Genomic DNA, 16,449 nt, shown 5'->3' with positions numbered 1-16,449 from the left:
ACCAGAGGGTCAATCTTTAGCTGAATTTGTGCTTTCGCAGTTCATAAGTTCCACTCTTGCAGCAGGCTGCTAAGGCCCTGTTTGGATTTTGGTTCATGGAGCTCTCTCCTTTCCCTGTTTATTGTTTTCATTTTTTCCATAAATTAAACAGTAAATATTTCTAATATTAGTTATCTCATTAGAGAGTGATTAACTTATCATGCCACCTGCCTTACAAAGTTCTTCAATAATTTTCAAGAACCGCATCAAGTGAAGTGCAGCATCTGCCTTCCAAAAGTAGGAAGCAGATACCAGACGGTGTAAGCGGTAGGCCAAATACATCTTTCAAAACCTTTTTGAGAAAAAAATGACCATGTTCTCAAGCAGTGAGTGATGCATCTAGTTCAGACTCCATATTCCGAGCTTTTCTTAATGAAAAGGAAGGGGAGGGACACCTTGTGAGCTTTTTATCAACCCAAACTTTGTAGCTGTCCTTGTCATCTTTTCTAGGAGATAGCTTTTCTCCGAAGAAATCTACATCAACCTGATCCTTCCTAGGTTTTGGACATCAAAACCAAGTTCTTAAATCCTCCTCAAAGGAGAGCTAGGAGAGCTGGTCCTTTACCAACAATGGCAGGTCAATTCTCCAATTCGCTGAAAGATCTAGGTTTCTCATGCAAGACTGGTTGAGAAAGTTTTTTTTTTTTTCAATTAAAAAAAGGCTGGCCCAGAAGTTGGTATCACAGCCATTTGATATCACTCATCCCGTGACCACAACCATAAGGAAAACAAATATCAAGTTGAAAGCCTCACTACCTGCATGGTGAGTATACCGACTCCATAAGCATGGTAACAAAATTTGAACCTTTGAGAATGATTCAGCAAGGGACAAATACTCACAATCCAGAAAAAAAAATGCAGAGCGTTCCAAAAGTTTAAGAAGAATTTACCTAATAGAGAAACATAAGTCAGTAGTGATATATTTCAAATATTTTTCTGATGTATGGACAAGTACATATGAGGCAAACAATAATAACTCCATCAAAACTACAAACGGGCAGCAGATAGCATCGTTAATTTGCAAGCCATGAGTATTCCCTAAACTTAGGAATAGCATGTCAATAAATCATAAAAATCATATTAACTCAATAATCTTGTTTAATTCAATTACACAACAATCACTCAGCCATAATAAAAAGATCACAAATAATCCAAGTATCCAACAAACTTTCAATTATTAGAATATTGTTACTGTCGTAAACAAAGGATCACTGGCTGGATCAGTCATTAAATGAACATTGTCAAGTACAGCAAATTAAAGCTACTAAACATTTGACTGTACAATCAAAACCATTTGCCAAGCAAAGCAAACATTTTGAGCACCGATTGATCCCAAACCTGCCTTTCTTACACTGGAAAGTTAACCAGCTCAAAAGATGATATCTGTGGTGAAGCAAATATGCAACTAGACTGAAAAACCATCTTGCGTAATTCAGGAGTTAAACAAAAGGATGCCTGATCAGATGCTCATCTTTTGCACAAAACGGTATCATTTCCGGTTCATGGACACCTTTTAATAGGGGCAGAAGCCTGAGACGCACACACCATCCACAAGTGACCACATAATTCGCTTGCTTGTATAAGACTTGCCCATCCCCTACCCTAAACATATACAATACACAGAGAAAGAAGATAAAGGCGCCAGTTTACAAAGAGGTAGAGTTGTTGGCCCCATAATTATTCTTGCTGCTACAAATGTAGGCAGGAAAAGCTAAAAAAAGATATTACAGATCAACAATCAAAATGACATGAAATAGCAATTAACGACCACCAACAGTGAAGATTAACAGACAAGATCCGGACCCCAGAATGCCCTATTTCCCCATGTATGGAGCATTACAGCTTTCGAAGAGATTCTGCTTGAAGAGTAAAAAAGTGGAAGTAAATTGGCTGGTGCACAAGTTACTGATAGAAGAAGCACAGATGCAACTAATATGACAGCTTACTAGCTGTCACTCGTCATCATTTTCAGCTTCAACATGTGGTGGTCCATATATCACATCAATATAACTGTGAACCATACTCCTAGTTAGACCTGGAAATCTATGAGGACCATTAGGTCGGAAATCTATTTTAATGAATGGCCACCTCATTATCTGTGCAGCTTCACATTCTTCTAACCCATCTCCAATCACACAGAACCGGACATTTGGGCCATCAAAACGCTCCTTGATCCACGAGAAGCACTGGAGTTTGCCCACTTCCCATGAGCTGTAAACTGAAAAAAGGAACTGTACATTATTCAAGCACAAGGAACCACAGGAAATCTTTACAATGTTTTGACTCTGGAGCATATCTCCAACATTTACTCTTAAATATCAACATGACCATTTAATCTAATGATGACCAAAATAATAAGACAATTTACATGACCTAACAATTTTACACTACTTGAATATCAAAATGGAAGCTAAAACTAGGTGTTGTGGTAGAAAGAGGTTATAAATCTGTAGGATATGGTCTGGCATGTCCTACATTATGTGATAATTTTAATATTTACCAGATTTATTTGATAACCTAAAGATATCTGACTCATCATTCAAAAGGTTTGGGAACTTATTTGTTATTAGAGAATTTGCAACTGCATTATCTACTTGGACAGAGTCACTTTCACGGATCAAGGAATTCAGGTGGGTCTTTGTTCATATAAAAGGGGCAGAATATTATATAACTGCTCCAAATGCAGCACCTGTAAATACGATTACCTTTTCTGAGTGGAGAAAATTTACTATATAAATATGGATCTCATGCTAAAAATTGCATAAAGGTACAAGCTCAACCATGAGAAAATATCACAACTTTAGTCAGAATTGATGAATCAGAAACCTCATCATTCTTAAACACAGGCACATGACTCTTACTCTAAAAGTAATCTTTTTAATCTTGTCACATGCAGACCAATGTTCACATGCATTAGGAGGCAGTTCATTTGAAAAACTCAGAATATAAAAGGCATGCCAACAGATTGGGGACCCCTTATAGTAAATACATCTATCACATAAAGTTTGAACCCATCTCTGCGTACAGACTGTAGTGTCCCCATAAATTCTAACTGTGTAAGATAGCTTCTCTCCCATCTAGAGGAAATTACAAAGCCGTAATTATGACAGGGAAGAAAAATCTATTCATCCGTAATAAGCTATAGGCCCTTAAAATTTATAATTGTAAGAAAAAGGGGAGGTAAGAATATTGAGGAAATCACCTCAAGAATTCAACATGCACCTAAATAGGCCATAATATTCAACCCTGATGAGCGCGAAGTCAAATTTAGGCCACTGATAGATCAAGTAATCTGTAGTTCTATTGGATCCAGACCAATGTAATGGAGGTTTACAAACACTTCTGCAATGTGTAAGACCCTATGACCCACTCCTCCAAAAACAGGACATCCCCAGAGAGAGAGAGAGAGATGGCAACAGCTGCAGATGCAAGTTCATATGCCTTGGAGACCAAAATGGCAAACCTGTACAGAAACTCAGGGTACGCTCTAATACAAAAATAATGATATCCTGTAACCTTTTTTTCTGAATATTACAAGATAAGATCCTAGATAACTTTATGTTTGATAGAAATTTTGTAATAATCCCCCAAATCATTAAATAGAAATTTTCTACTTTGAGCAGAGATTATTAAATTCATCAATTATGCCTCTCTATCATCTCCCAACATTCCATTTCTTAACTTTGTCCCTTTAACAATCAAACATCTACTACAAATATCAAGTTTCAAACTCTAAAGTTCAAATTAAGACAGAGGATAAGATTTAAGATATTAGCATTTAAGAATGTACAAGCACGGACTCAATTGCAAAATGATCATCTTTCAAAAGGAGCCCAATTAAAACATTCCATGTGCATCCAGAAACTAGATAAGAGTCATTCCAAGCAAGTGTTTCATGTTACTTAAAAAAGTACTGGCAACTTTTAAAACAGAAAAGTGCTTGCTAGAAAAAAAAAAGTACTTGGCAACAATATCTGAAAAGTGCTACAAGAAGAAAAGTCAAAAAAAGTGCTTTAAGGAGAAGCTAGAAAACCTAGCTTCCGGCATGTCCTTTTATGAGAACTTTTTAAGACGTAGAAGTAACACCAAGCACATCCTAAACGACAATATGAAGTCAATAACTGAAGGAAGCAAAACTGAACTGTATTAATGCATATTGCAACATGTTTTTTGTATCTTAAGCTATCAGTAAGGGATAAATGACGGCCAAGACATGCAGGATTATTTGTACCAGTGAAGCCACAGCCCTGTATACATGATACAATAAGCAGGTAGACTTCAGACTATTTCCAAATGAAAGTTTCTTATATTGAGAATTCCTCTGGGCGAGTATAAGATGGGAAAACTAAGGTTTCATCATTCACATAAGAAAACTTTATAGATTCGGTACAAGGAAGATTTTAGCTATATCACTCTATCATATTTATATAATTGTACCAGAAAATGTCGATTTTAACTGTGAGATTACTGGAAATTTCACATTCAAATAAAAAAAATCATCATCAAGACAATACGGCTCTATTAAGTGGCTGAGGAAGTCGGAAAAAAAAAAGGAAATGAAAGAGGGGATCTTCTTTTCCAATGGTTCACAATCAACAGGAAAATCAAAGGAATCTTTTCACTCATCTGTATGCAATTATGAGAGAAGAAAGGCAAGTGGATTAGGTTAACTTCATATCAAGGCACTTACCTACTCTATTTTGCAATTTTCTTAGTGCGGCCAAAAAAAATATCACTCATATATTATTTTCCCTCAATTAGATTGCTTTACCTTTCTTTCAGTTCTAACAAACTAAACAAAGCTTAAACCCTTTATAAATTTCACATAAAAGTTCATACTTTAGTTGGATGTGGTGTCACAGCAGCACAAACTCAAGTTGGATTCAGAGGCATATGCAAGTGTCTGAAAAATCTGATTCGGCAAGAGAAGGAAACTACATATAAAGACATCATTGAAAAAGAAAAGAATATGGAGATCATTATAATGTACTTGATATTATTAATACTATAAAATTGAAAATTAGAAGCATTATAGTGTCTCAAGAAAAATTGCCGTAGTGCTTCTTTCTTGTTAAGCATTAGCTTATTGGTCATTGATTTTTTTATTCCCATAATGTCACTCTTGGTTGCTTAAACCTTCAGATGACTTGTAACTTCTTTGTTGTGCACATCAAAACGTATATGATTTAATTAATTTTAAATAAGTATTCACAGGGTATTTCAAACATCCAACTCCACCAATCTTTAAAATCTATGATAGAAGAATTAAAGAGCTTTCTAAAATGTCTGACATGTATGTGACTTGGCAATACATCGGGATACAGACTCTTTAAAATGAATGCGAGAGTTGAGGTAACATTGGTTGTATTTGCTTAACAGGTGAATGATACAAAAAAGAAAGAAAGAAACAAGAAGTCATAATAAAATTTGTCTAGAAAAAAACATAGAATCAGAAAATGCATGAAATGCAATAAGTCAAAAGATTACTAGCTGGGGGGAACACTGACCATTATCATGTGAGATCACATCATCCAACCGGTAGAGCAAACACTTGACAAGACTGGGAATCAATGATCCTGAAGTAACTAAGACATTAATGTTTTGGCATTTTGTATCAACGGATCCAGATGCTATTTCAGACGATACAAGCTCAGAAGCCAAGATCCTGTTTCTGCCCAAGGTTTGCTCTAAAAGAGCATGTCCTGTATAAAAAAGGCTAAGACTTTAGAATTGAACAACCAAATGGACAACAAATAATGAAGGCTTAAGTAGAGCATCAACTCAACACAGTATCTTTTCGCAATCAAATTACACCCACTAACTGCAGTTTCACTAGTTAGATACAAACAAAGTTTGCAGTCTATCGACATTCTTATGTTTCGAAAATTGCAGTTTATGAACTCGTCTAAGGGATATGGTCAATTTGTTCTCAAGTGGGCAGTAACACAACATTGTTTGCCCCTTCTATTAAAAAATCAAGTTTCTCACATTTAAATGTCAAATAGAACAAAAATCCTTATACTAAAGCTGATATCAGGGAAAAAGAAGTTAACATTATACAATTTTCAAAATGTAGTTCTTTAAAAGCATATAAGCCCATATATTTGTCACCTAACATGATAATATTTGTTTCACTTAGAATTGAACATAATGGTGATGAGAAATATTTTGGTCATTTGATTCTTAAAGTATAGAGATGTTTATCCCTTAATCTTCATGTTAACATTAATGATTGGATAAGAGTTAGCAGTAAATGTTTCTCAGACCAATTCATTTTTTTTCTGATTACATCCAATATTTATTGCACATTTCTTATACAGAAAGTCTTGTAACAAAACATCATTTATGATTTATAAATAGTTGTAACAAGGAATACATGCAAAAGATTGCATAGTAACAGTGTAAAAGAAGTCAAATTTTATCAAATAAGAAACTCTAATTATTCTATAAATCAAGGGATATAGGTAATAAATCAAATTCTCCCTGTATTTTTTTTTATTGGTATGCATCTTTTGAATTCAATTTCCAATCTCTAACATAAGTTCCAGATGGTAAATTTTGAAAAGCATATGTGCGAACATACACATTTGTAAGTCAAAATAAATGATAATGTTTAACTGCCGAAGACTAAAACTCAGATATATATCACCAACAACATTAAATAAGATGTTTTACTCATAAAAGCATACCTGAAGAAAGCCATCCATCTGTATAACTATCAGTCAAATTGTATAGATCATTCCAGAGTCTGATCATTTCTTGGTCAAGTACCTTCTGCAAACCCTGCAGTAACCAAGAAACATGGATCAACATCATTACTTGGAAGATCTACTAATAAGTTAGGGGCAAAAGAAAATTATTTCTATAATGCAAAACCAGTAAGTCAGAAGCAAGTACCTAAATTTTTATTCATCAAGAGATCAAATGACATTAAAGCCTGCCATTTGTGCACATTATATGTCCTTTTTAGAAAATATATATATTAAATGACATTGGAAGGTAAACTATGTCTTCAGCACTTCAAGATCACAGTTTAGTTTATGAATTTCACATATATTATCACAATGCCATATTCTTACTCCTTAAAAAATTAAAGTAACCGCTTTCACAATATGAAACCAATATTTCAATTTTAAGGGAGCTTGCAAATAGCTTATAAAAGGTGACCAAACACAGAATGTGTTAATCACTTTTGGCTTCATGGAACCAACAAATATCTAACATTATGGTTTCAATGGACTTCTATGTTGTGTATTACTTTAAAAGTCAGTCAGCCACAATACTTTCTGCGTTACGATAAGCACAGAGACTTCATGCATTATGATCTAAGCATTAGAGTACCCTGTATCATGTTTTTACCAGTCAAGGACCAGCAGTGCATATACCACAGTACACCATATCAACCATCAGCAAACACTGGCACAGATTGATATGCAACATTATCACAAAAAAAAAAAAAACAACAAAGGCATGCCAAGATATACCAGTGGATTTATCCTTTTTGGATCCAAAATAATTCTCATCTCTTTTTAGGGGAAGTGGAATTGTTTTAAATCTTAAAACATAGAGCAAATATTTGATGCAGCAGCTTAAGTATAGACAATGTTATTGTTGATGAAAACAACCTAAACATCTGTCACTTTATTTAAAAATAATAAAAAAAAAATAAAAGATAATCTAGTCCAAAAACTTAATAAAAGACCAAAAAACTCAGTTAAAATTGAAATTTATTAATGCTACATAATTTTTTATTTTTACTGAAAAAGTATATAAAAAACAATCTTTTTATTTGAAAAGTATAACCTCTAGAGGAGTTATGGAACAAGCCCGTACATATACACGCTGACTCATATCATTATGTATTGCTTGATATAGGCCAGTATAGACCGATATGGGCCAAGCAACATGCATCTACATATCATGCCAAATTTCCAATGGCCTTATGAAATGTTGAGTGCATCATATGACATGGTACAATATAGATCTGCACTTATCTATGTTATGATTTCATATAATATCTCATGCCATATCCTGTACAGAGTATTCATTTTTATATGATAAACAGGGTGCTGCTCAATAGAAGTCCTTGTAGGGATTTAAGGCAAAAATATGCTTTTTATGTGGGCACCAAACTTGAACCAGTATTACCACTCAGGCAACTCATGAATATTGCTTCTTTTTGTTGTTACCAAATGCCAGAAATATGAAGGAATGCTTCTTTTCTGGGATTTCTTTAAATTGCATCTTAAAGAGGACTTATAAAGAATGGCCAAGACCAACTTGGATGGAATGGAAAAGGCAGTTGATAGTTTAAAGACAGCATCCATGTATGATAACCCATGGCAAAGGTATGCTTAATGTAACACAATCAAAATTTGCTGGTAAGGACTTGTTTATGCGAAGTATCTGATTAATAATACTTGACAGTCGGTTCAGGTTATGTGCAAATCAGACAACAAAGGAGAAAAAACTACCCATAAGGAAGAATTAGCCATCTATGTATGATTGGCTTTATGGATCATGGAATTTTTTCCTATGAGCTCTTAACTGAACCAGACAGAAGTAACATGAAGGTAACAAAGGAGTTTCTATTCCTAGAAATATGGCAATTGGGAGTAACCAAGGGTGAATAGAGATATGTAAAACTAAGTATAAATAACTGGGTTACAGCTGAACATCCATGTTGATATCTGAAGATATCCGTCATGGCAGATCACATGGCCATGTAAACCAATTTCACACAAGCATTAGCATCTAAGACTTCAAGAAATCCAAATAAGAAATGCATGATTTACTGCTTTGACGATATATTGTTTCTATATGAAGATGTCTGTATATCTTGGATGCTGATGACTGGTAAGCAATCCTAGCAGTCAATGAAGGTAATGGAAAAGAATGCATTTGATATTGCGTCAAATATAGTATGAAAATCCCAGATGTGTTAACTAACATACTTTGTAGAGGTAGACAAAGGCTCATATATGAGTAGCAGATTTATACATTATTAAACAAGAAAACTGGAATGCTAATGCAGTGGAAGCAGAAGACGAGAGTCCAGGATATGATGATACTCTTAGCATAGAAAAAGGTTAACCACTGAAAATATGCACAATAAGCAAGCATCTAGGAGTAGGGTTAGAAGATAGGCATGCTAGGATAGAAGTCAAAGTACTCTAAGAGTGCTAAAAGTTATTTTGAAATGTTTTTTCTTCTTCTTCTTCATTAACAATTACCCACATATCAGTAAGATTGACACAGGAGGCATGGTAGTAAAACAAAAATTAACCATACAATGAGACATTACAGTTAAAGAAATCACTGGAACCAACTGTGCTAGTTAAGATGCATAACTTACAAATCCAAAACCGACATGTAAGAAAAATCAATTTCGATCAACACCTGCGCATACTTCTGTGCAATAGAACGATGTCGATATGCAAGTTTCCTTTTGTTGGAATCATCGTAAGGAGCACCAAAACCATCATTGTTGAAATCATAATTTGACAGGTCTCTTCCATCATCAAATTCATTTAAAGCATTAAGAAAAGGCTCGTTGAAGTTCTCAATCTGTGCATCAAGTGCAAAAATAAATCAAAATCAGTAACTAGGAGAAACATATTATATGCATAAGTACTATAAATCCTCATTTCCAAGTCATGCTCTACATGAATGGCCTGCTAGCCTTGTCCACCAGTGGCCTAATATGTGGTCCATGACCAGCAATTCAAAGTCATGCAGAAGGCTAAAGTTTGTTGTGTCCAGGTAGTTTAGAGAATTCAAATATGCACCAGTTTTAGCTTAAAATTAGCTATGTAGACCTCAGAATGTTATACATCTTTGGTCACTAGACCAGTTGATGAATGTATGGTATTGCATGATCATATCAGAATACTTAAGCTTAAGATATACCAAGGAAGTTCTTAGTGTAACTAATTATGATTCTTAAGGTCGCTATCGCAAGGCCCCAACAGGCTATGATTCACCCCACAGAAACCTTTATGAAAAAGCCAGCAACAAATGTATAGGAACACCAAAAGAAAGCAGAAGGAATTTCAAAGCAGCTCAAGTTATGAACTAACCTCTTCATAAAAGAAATATTCATCACAAACTTGAAGAATGTGGTTCTCCCAACGCTTCCCAATCTCGACCCCTTTTCTCGTGTCCTTTAAACCATTAAAAACCCCAGCGTATGTCCCATCCAATAAAGATTTCAACAATATAAGTGTCTCATCCATGTCCCATATGTACACATTCATTGGACATTCTTTCACGGCTTTTTTAGAAACTTCAGTGTTTTGGCATGAAACTGCAGGAGACTTTTCCACTAAATCATCCATTTAACAAATAAATGTCTCTGTTATAAACTCATGCACTGTAACAGTCCACCAGAGAAGATCTTCCACCAGATGATGAACGGTAGAACAAACAGGACAGATGAATACAAAGAATTACCCTGGAAAAACAAAGGACAGTCCTATAAAATATCAGCAAAAGAGAATTTGAAGGTAACCTACTTATTATATCTGACAACTTCTAAACTTTGCCCGATATAGAACATATTTGAACATTGCAAAATTTCTTGATACAATGAGACTCAATAGCAAGTGACAGATACAACAATACAATGTGACTCAATAGCAAGTGACAGATGCAACAATACAATGAGAATCGATAGCAAGTGGCAAGTGCAACAAGAGATCTTCACCTTTGAGTGCAATCCAAGATTGTGTGCCAAAAAAAAATCACTAAGCATCTAGAATCTAAGTGACAACCAGGTGTTGAATAAAGACAGTTAAACTAGAAAAAACAATTTGTTGCATGCTTTGAGGGTTTGATTTGAAGAAAAACAGAAAAGAAACAACAATACTTTTGCTTGCTTGTATGCTATCCTAGATTTCTGAAGTGTATTTCTTTCTGACCTTTATCGTTAACAACCATGGATTGCTAATATCTATCGCCCTCCACTTCTCAAATTAGTCGTTCACATGGAAATGCTTCAGCCATCTGGGAGTTTAATTAACACATTTTGGAAACTGAATTAGGGATAGAAATTGACACATTTTCGAAATCTATAAGCCCACTGGTTTAAAGGTCAAACAAATTGCAATCGAAAACAAAACCTCGCACAACTCGAGTACATTATGAGTATCCACTGGAGGAAAAAGCAATCAATAACAGTGAAATAAAATGAAATTCTTGAAAAAATCGTTTTGTATCTTTTGTTCGTGATTTAATCGCAAGAAAACAAACCCTAGGCAAAGATCCATGGCCCGATCTAATAATAGGGCAATTAGAACCGATCGAGCTCTATACAGAGGTAAATCTAACTAAAAGGTTTTATAAAGGGAATCGGCAATGGGACATTCGAATTGCGTACCTTTCTCGTGGGAGTTTTCCCTTTCTGAGATCGATCGATGTCTGAACTAGAAGAGATTTTTCCTTTTCTTTCTGTTCTCGAGAAATTTCTCTGCTGCTTTTATAGGCCATTAGCCGGAAGCCGAAACCCTTCCCCAAGGCGTGGCCGCGGAGGTCGAATGGTGGGGTTGGAACCGGGCCTGTCCGGTTTGGATCTTGTGGTCCATGCCTCTTTTAAATTAATTTGTACATGGCCGAGTCTAGGCCTAAAACTTTTCCAGGCTCCTACCACAACCTACCTAGGCCCAATCTAAGCCCGTGATGGTGCCCAATCAGGCTAGCCCGAATTCGAGCCCAATAGCTAAAGAGAAGGAAAGAGTGGGCGGGGGAGTACGAAGTACTCCTAGGGAGCCAAATGTCACAAGCTTAAGGGGGCCAAGTGTCAGCGAGATTAAAAAGGGCATAAAGAGCACTTCTAAGTTGCCATGTATACGTGAAATGAAATGTGGGCGTAACACGTGTCCTCTATTTTGGTTGCATTGCATGCCTACTTTGCATAGTATTGGATGTTCTGTGGCAAAGCTACCTGCAATGTACGCATATAGACGTGGATGGTTACACGGCTGCAAGGTTTACCAACTTTAGTCGCTCGCAATAATAGGAATGGCAGATTTTTACCATATGAACTGGTGGTGTGTGGTCGTCAATCTCTACCACATTTGGAGGTATTTGCTTTTCATTGTATGCAGTTTGAATTCGAAGAAAAATAATTGTATTATCAAATAGAAAAAAGTTTGAAATTAAGTCCAAGAGGGTGTCTAGAATGGGATCTCGCCATTTCGGTTTAGGTCGAAGAGAGAAAGCCAAGGAGAGGTAGAGAAAAGGAAATAGATTTCTACAACGAGATTTTACCTCCGATTTTGGTCGAGGGGGGATCAACAAAGGATATTGCCGGTATGCTGTAGATTGGAGAGGGGAACCAGGAGTTTGCGAAGGAAAAAAAAAAGAAGAGGAAAGAGTCGGATCCAAGTTAAAGAGGAAAGAGTCCGATTTAATGCCAATGAAGGAGAGGAACTGTTGTAGATGGTTGCATAAAACTTAATCCAATGCCCATGCAACTGGTTGCATAAAAAATATACGCAGCCATGTACCTGCATAAAAATCTTATCTTCTTGGTGAAACCATCTGCACTCTATTTTTTATGCCTCTAACATAGTTAAAAAATTTATGTTATGTATTTTTTAAAAAATCATGAATCTATTTTATATGATCATCTTCCAGATATGCGAGATTTTTTTTTCCTCTTTGTTGTACTACAAAGTATAAAAAATTGAATCACAGTAGGCTGGTTTATATCAGAATTCCGGTGTTGGCCCTTCTTCATCTCACCCTTCGGAAGAAGTTATCGTTACAACCTCCAAAAAGCGTTTCCATACCGAGCTTGCTTTTTCGAGAGAATGCTCCTTCAAAATCACCCTTGCATTCACCAAGATAATATATTTTCATTGTTTAACCTTCTACAATGAAGATAATTATATACAACCTTTCAGCGCAGCATGCCTCCTTTGCTAGTATATCATTTATGTCATGTAATAATTGTTTAAAGAACTTGCAATTACATGCAATATTTATATATTATAAAGGCTAATATAACATCTACTGGCATTATTTCAATAATATCTACCATTTGGGAATGTGGTTTCCTAGATACATGAGATGTTATATTACAACTATCAGTTGTCATACGAGCCAAGAATTAACCTTAATCTTCAATACTTTAATAAGAAAATGGAGGTTGTTTATTTATACATCAAGAAATGAGATTGTGAACAATAAAGACAATAGTGACTAGTAAATTAGAAATTATTAGAAGAACCAACATAACCTATATTAATGTAAGCTATCAAAAGAATGAGCAGTAATAGCTCTATATCTCTTTAAAAATACAAGATACATTTAACTTCTTTCTGAAGATCGAATCGAAGTGGGTGCAAAATTGAATTAAAGCATCTGATAACAATAATATAGAAATCAGCCTTGATCAAGTTAAGGTATTACAATACACCTTCAATGCCTTTATAGATAACCATGTCGTGGAATTATTCAATAAATGATTTAGATAGTTTGGCCCTATAGACATCAAAATTATAAGTAACCATATAATAATAAGGATCAACGACATACTTTCTCCATCAAACATAAAAATATAAATTTGCATTATATAAAGAAGCTAAATCTAGGGCTAGTCATGCAAATAAAGAAAACAAAAATTAACAAGGTTTAGTTTATAGCCTACATTCATGAACAGAAACAATTAAAATAGAAAAGTACATCTCCAAGCCCTAAAAAAATAAAGAGAGATAGTTCTAAACTAGAAAGGAGAAATATACATATACAATCACTTCAAGAAATTCGAGTTGAGGGATTTACCTTGGAATCTCCTAATGAGCTAGCCATGAGACATCATAAAAATTTTGTAACAACTTTTTTAAGCTCATAAAGTAACTTAAGTGTTCAAATCTTTTATAGCAAATACATGGTTGAGATATCAAGCACAAAACTTTATGGATGGCAATTACATTATTCCGATGACAATAGTCTCTTTTATTTAATGAGAATAATAATCGCAATATTGTTGCTATGGGATACATATAGATAAGAATTAGCAAGAGAATGATGAAAACCGATCTAATAAATATGTAGGAGATACATAATTCAAGTGCATGGATCTTGCTTAAGGATGTACCATGCTTTATACAACCAAAAAAATAATACAGCCTTTTTGGACCAAGGAACAAAGTTGCGAGCTCATATATACTTCTTCTATGATAATATTGTGTAAGAAGGCATTATGGACATCTATTTGATGAATTGGCCTATTAAATTTCAAAACCTATATATGCAATAGTGTTTTTAACAATTGTTGTATCCCTCTCTTTCTGCAAGACAACTCCCCCAAGAAAATCCATGAGTGCCTGTCCTTTGACAGCTCTTTTTTTTACGTATTTAATATATTCAAGAAACTATTTAAACTTAAAAGATTAATTGTATTTAGTTCAAAAGTATGAAATAAATATACTATAAGTTGTTTTCTATCATTTTTAGGATGTTATTTAATAATATACTTTTAATTAGGTTGAGAGATCAATTTTAACTTTTAATCTTTTTGGTCATTTAATTATTGTCATTATTCAATCTTTTGTACCATATTAGCCACCTTAGTCGCATCCTCTCTTCTCTTAATAATCCTCTGTCATGTGCTCAATCTTCTCTAATGAGAGCCACCTTTTTGGACTATCCTCCTCTAATATTGTCACTTATTTTTTATTTCTACCGTCATTTTAAGTTTATCATTATTTCACATCTAACATTAAAATGGATTACATGCTACTAAGGCAAAAACCCTAAATTCAACTATCCCTTTTTGACTTGTTGCCAACTATGAATATTTTGGCTTTAGCTGTTAACATGTGTGTGCTAAAATTTAGAAGAAAAGGACTGACAATCTATAATATAATTAAGGGATTGCTACTCAAAACTTCTTTCTCTAAAACAAATACAATTCATAAGGGCTAGCATCAATAATGCTATCTAGGTAACATTTAAACTTCACTTCTCTCACAAGATCTTTCTATCTTTTTCACTAGTGGGTCATACATAATATTTTAGTGATTGATGTGATTATAATTAGGTTTAATTAATCGATTTGACTTCGCATAATGTGTTATGTATCAGTTGCATTTAATGAATTTTATCTTCTAATCAAAAGTAAAATACTAGGCAACAATGTTAGTTTTGATACTACCAAGTTCTCATGCTATCTTTTTCTGCTAGAATCATCCATAAATAGCAATTAATGAAATGGCAAATTAGACTAATATATCAACTTTTGCACAAAGAGTTATGCATCAGTGCTCATTTCGTGAGGCCTCAACTATCTATTATGTTTAACACAATGTGGTGATGAAAATACTAATACAACTAAATTCTTAGACCATAATTCTCCTTTTTTCTATCCTAAACTTATATGTTGTAACTAATAAAACAATAAATAGGCTAGCAAATCAACTTTTTTTTTTTTGTACATTATTACTTACAAATGTGCATCTCATGAAGATCTCAACTAAATACTAAATATTCTATGCCAAATAGCTGTGCAACTAAATTCTTATATCATTTTTTTGTATTATCCTATATTTTAACACAATTGTTATGCATAGTGTGCATCTGATGAAGTCTAAATTGGCCACCGAACATTTTATTTTAAGTGGCAAAACAAATCTTAACATAACCACGTTCTTTGGCCATACTTTTATAGTATCCTCATCCATAGTAACATGAAATGACAATCATGCTAACAACTTAACTCTTTTTTCTCTTTTTCTTTTTTGCACAATTGCTATGTACTAATATGTATCTCCTAAAAATCTTAATTAGATGCGTGATGTTCTTTCCTAAGTAGCAATATAAATATTATTATAACCAAATTCTCCATTTTTTTTTATTTTAGCTTTCTTAGTAGTAACTCATGAAATGATAAACAAGATAACAACTCAACTCTTTTTTGCACAACTGTGATATACTAGCATGGTTCTTGTAAAGTCTTAATTGATATTAGACTTTCTTTATCAATTAGTGGTGCAAATTTTTTCAGGACTAAGTTCTCTGACCATCTTTTTATAATAGCATCATCTAAAGTGATAAACAAAAAGACATAGGTTGATAACTTAGCTCCTTTTTTTTGCACAACTGTTATGCACTCGTACCGTGTATCTTATAAAGTTTTCAATCAGTTGTAAGACATTTTGTGCCAGACTGCATAGCAAATATTAATACAACCAAATTCTCAACCTATCTTTTAGTAATAGCGTCATCAATAGTAACTAATGGGTTGATAACTCTACCCTTTTTTTTGCCCAACTATTATGCAATAGTATGTGTATCTTGTGAAGTCTCAACCAACTATTAGATATCTTATGCAAAATAGCATAAGAAATATTAACACAACCAAATTCTCAACCTACCTTTTAGTACTAGCATCATCAATAGTAACTA

The 16,449-nt window shown here is 34.1% G+C and overlaps 1 protein-coding gene across 1 annotated transcript; it reads right to left on the bottom strand.

The window, feature by feature from the left end:
• Nucleotides 1-1,186: 1,186 nt before the first annotated feature.
• On the bottom strand, nucleotides 1,187-11,600 carry EYA (eyes absent-like protein). Its single transcript, XM_008790457.5, has 6 exons — nucleotides 11,417-11,600; nucleotides 10,119-10,492; nucleotides 9,439-9,606; nucleotides 6,729-6,822; nucleotides 5,547-5,741; nucleotides 1,187-2,257 (listed from the first exon to the last, which is right to left on the bottom strand). The coding sequence occupies exons 2-6, from the start codon at nucleotides 10,374-10,376 to the stop codon at nucleotides 1,992-1,994; spliced, it is 981 nt and encodes a 326-aa protein (XP_008788679.2). The 5' UTR covers nucleotides 10,377-10,492; nucleotides 11,417-11,600; the 3' UTR covers nucleotides 1,187-1,991.
• Nucleotides 11,601-16,449: the final 4,849 nt, after the last annotated feature.

The sequence above is a fragment of the Phoenix dactylifera genome, chromosome 16 (genome assembly GCF_051530095.1).
Source record: "Phoenix dactylifera cultivar Ajwa chromosome 16, Ajwa_hap1_PhDact_Kaust_v1.1, whole genome shotgun sequence".
In the NCBI taxonomy this organism is placed as follows: Eukaryota; Viridiplantae; Streptophyta; class Magnoliopsida; order Arecales; family Arecaceae; genus Phoenix; species Phoenix dactylifera.
The sequence above is the reverse complement of the archived record's forward strand: the minus strand, read 5'-3'. Positions and strand labels throughout refer to the sequence as shown.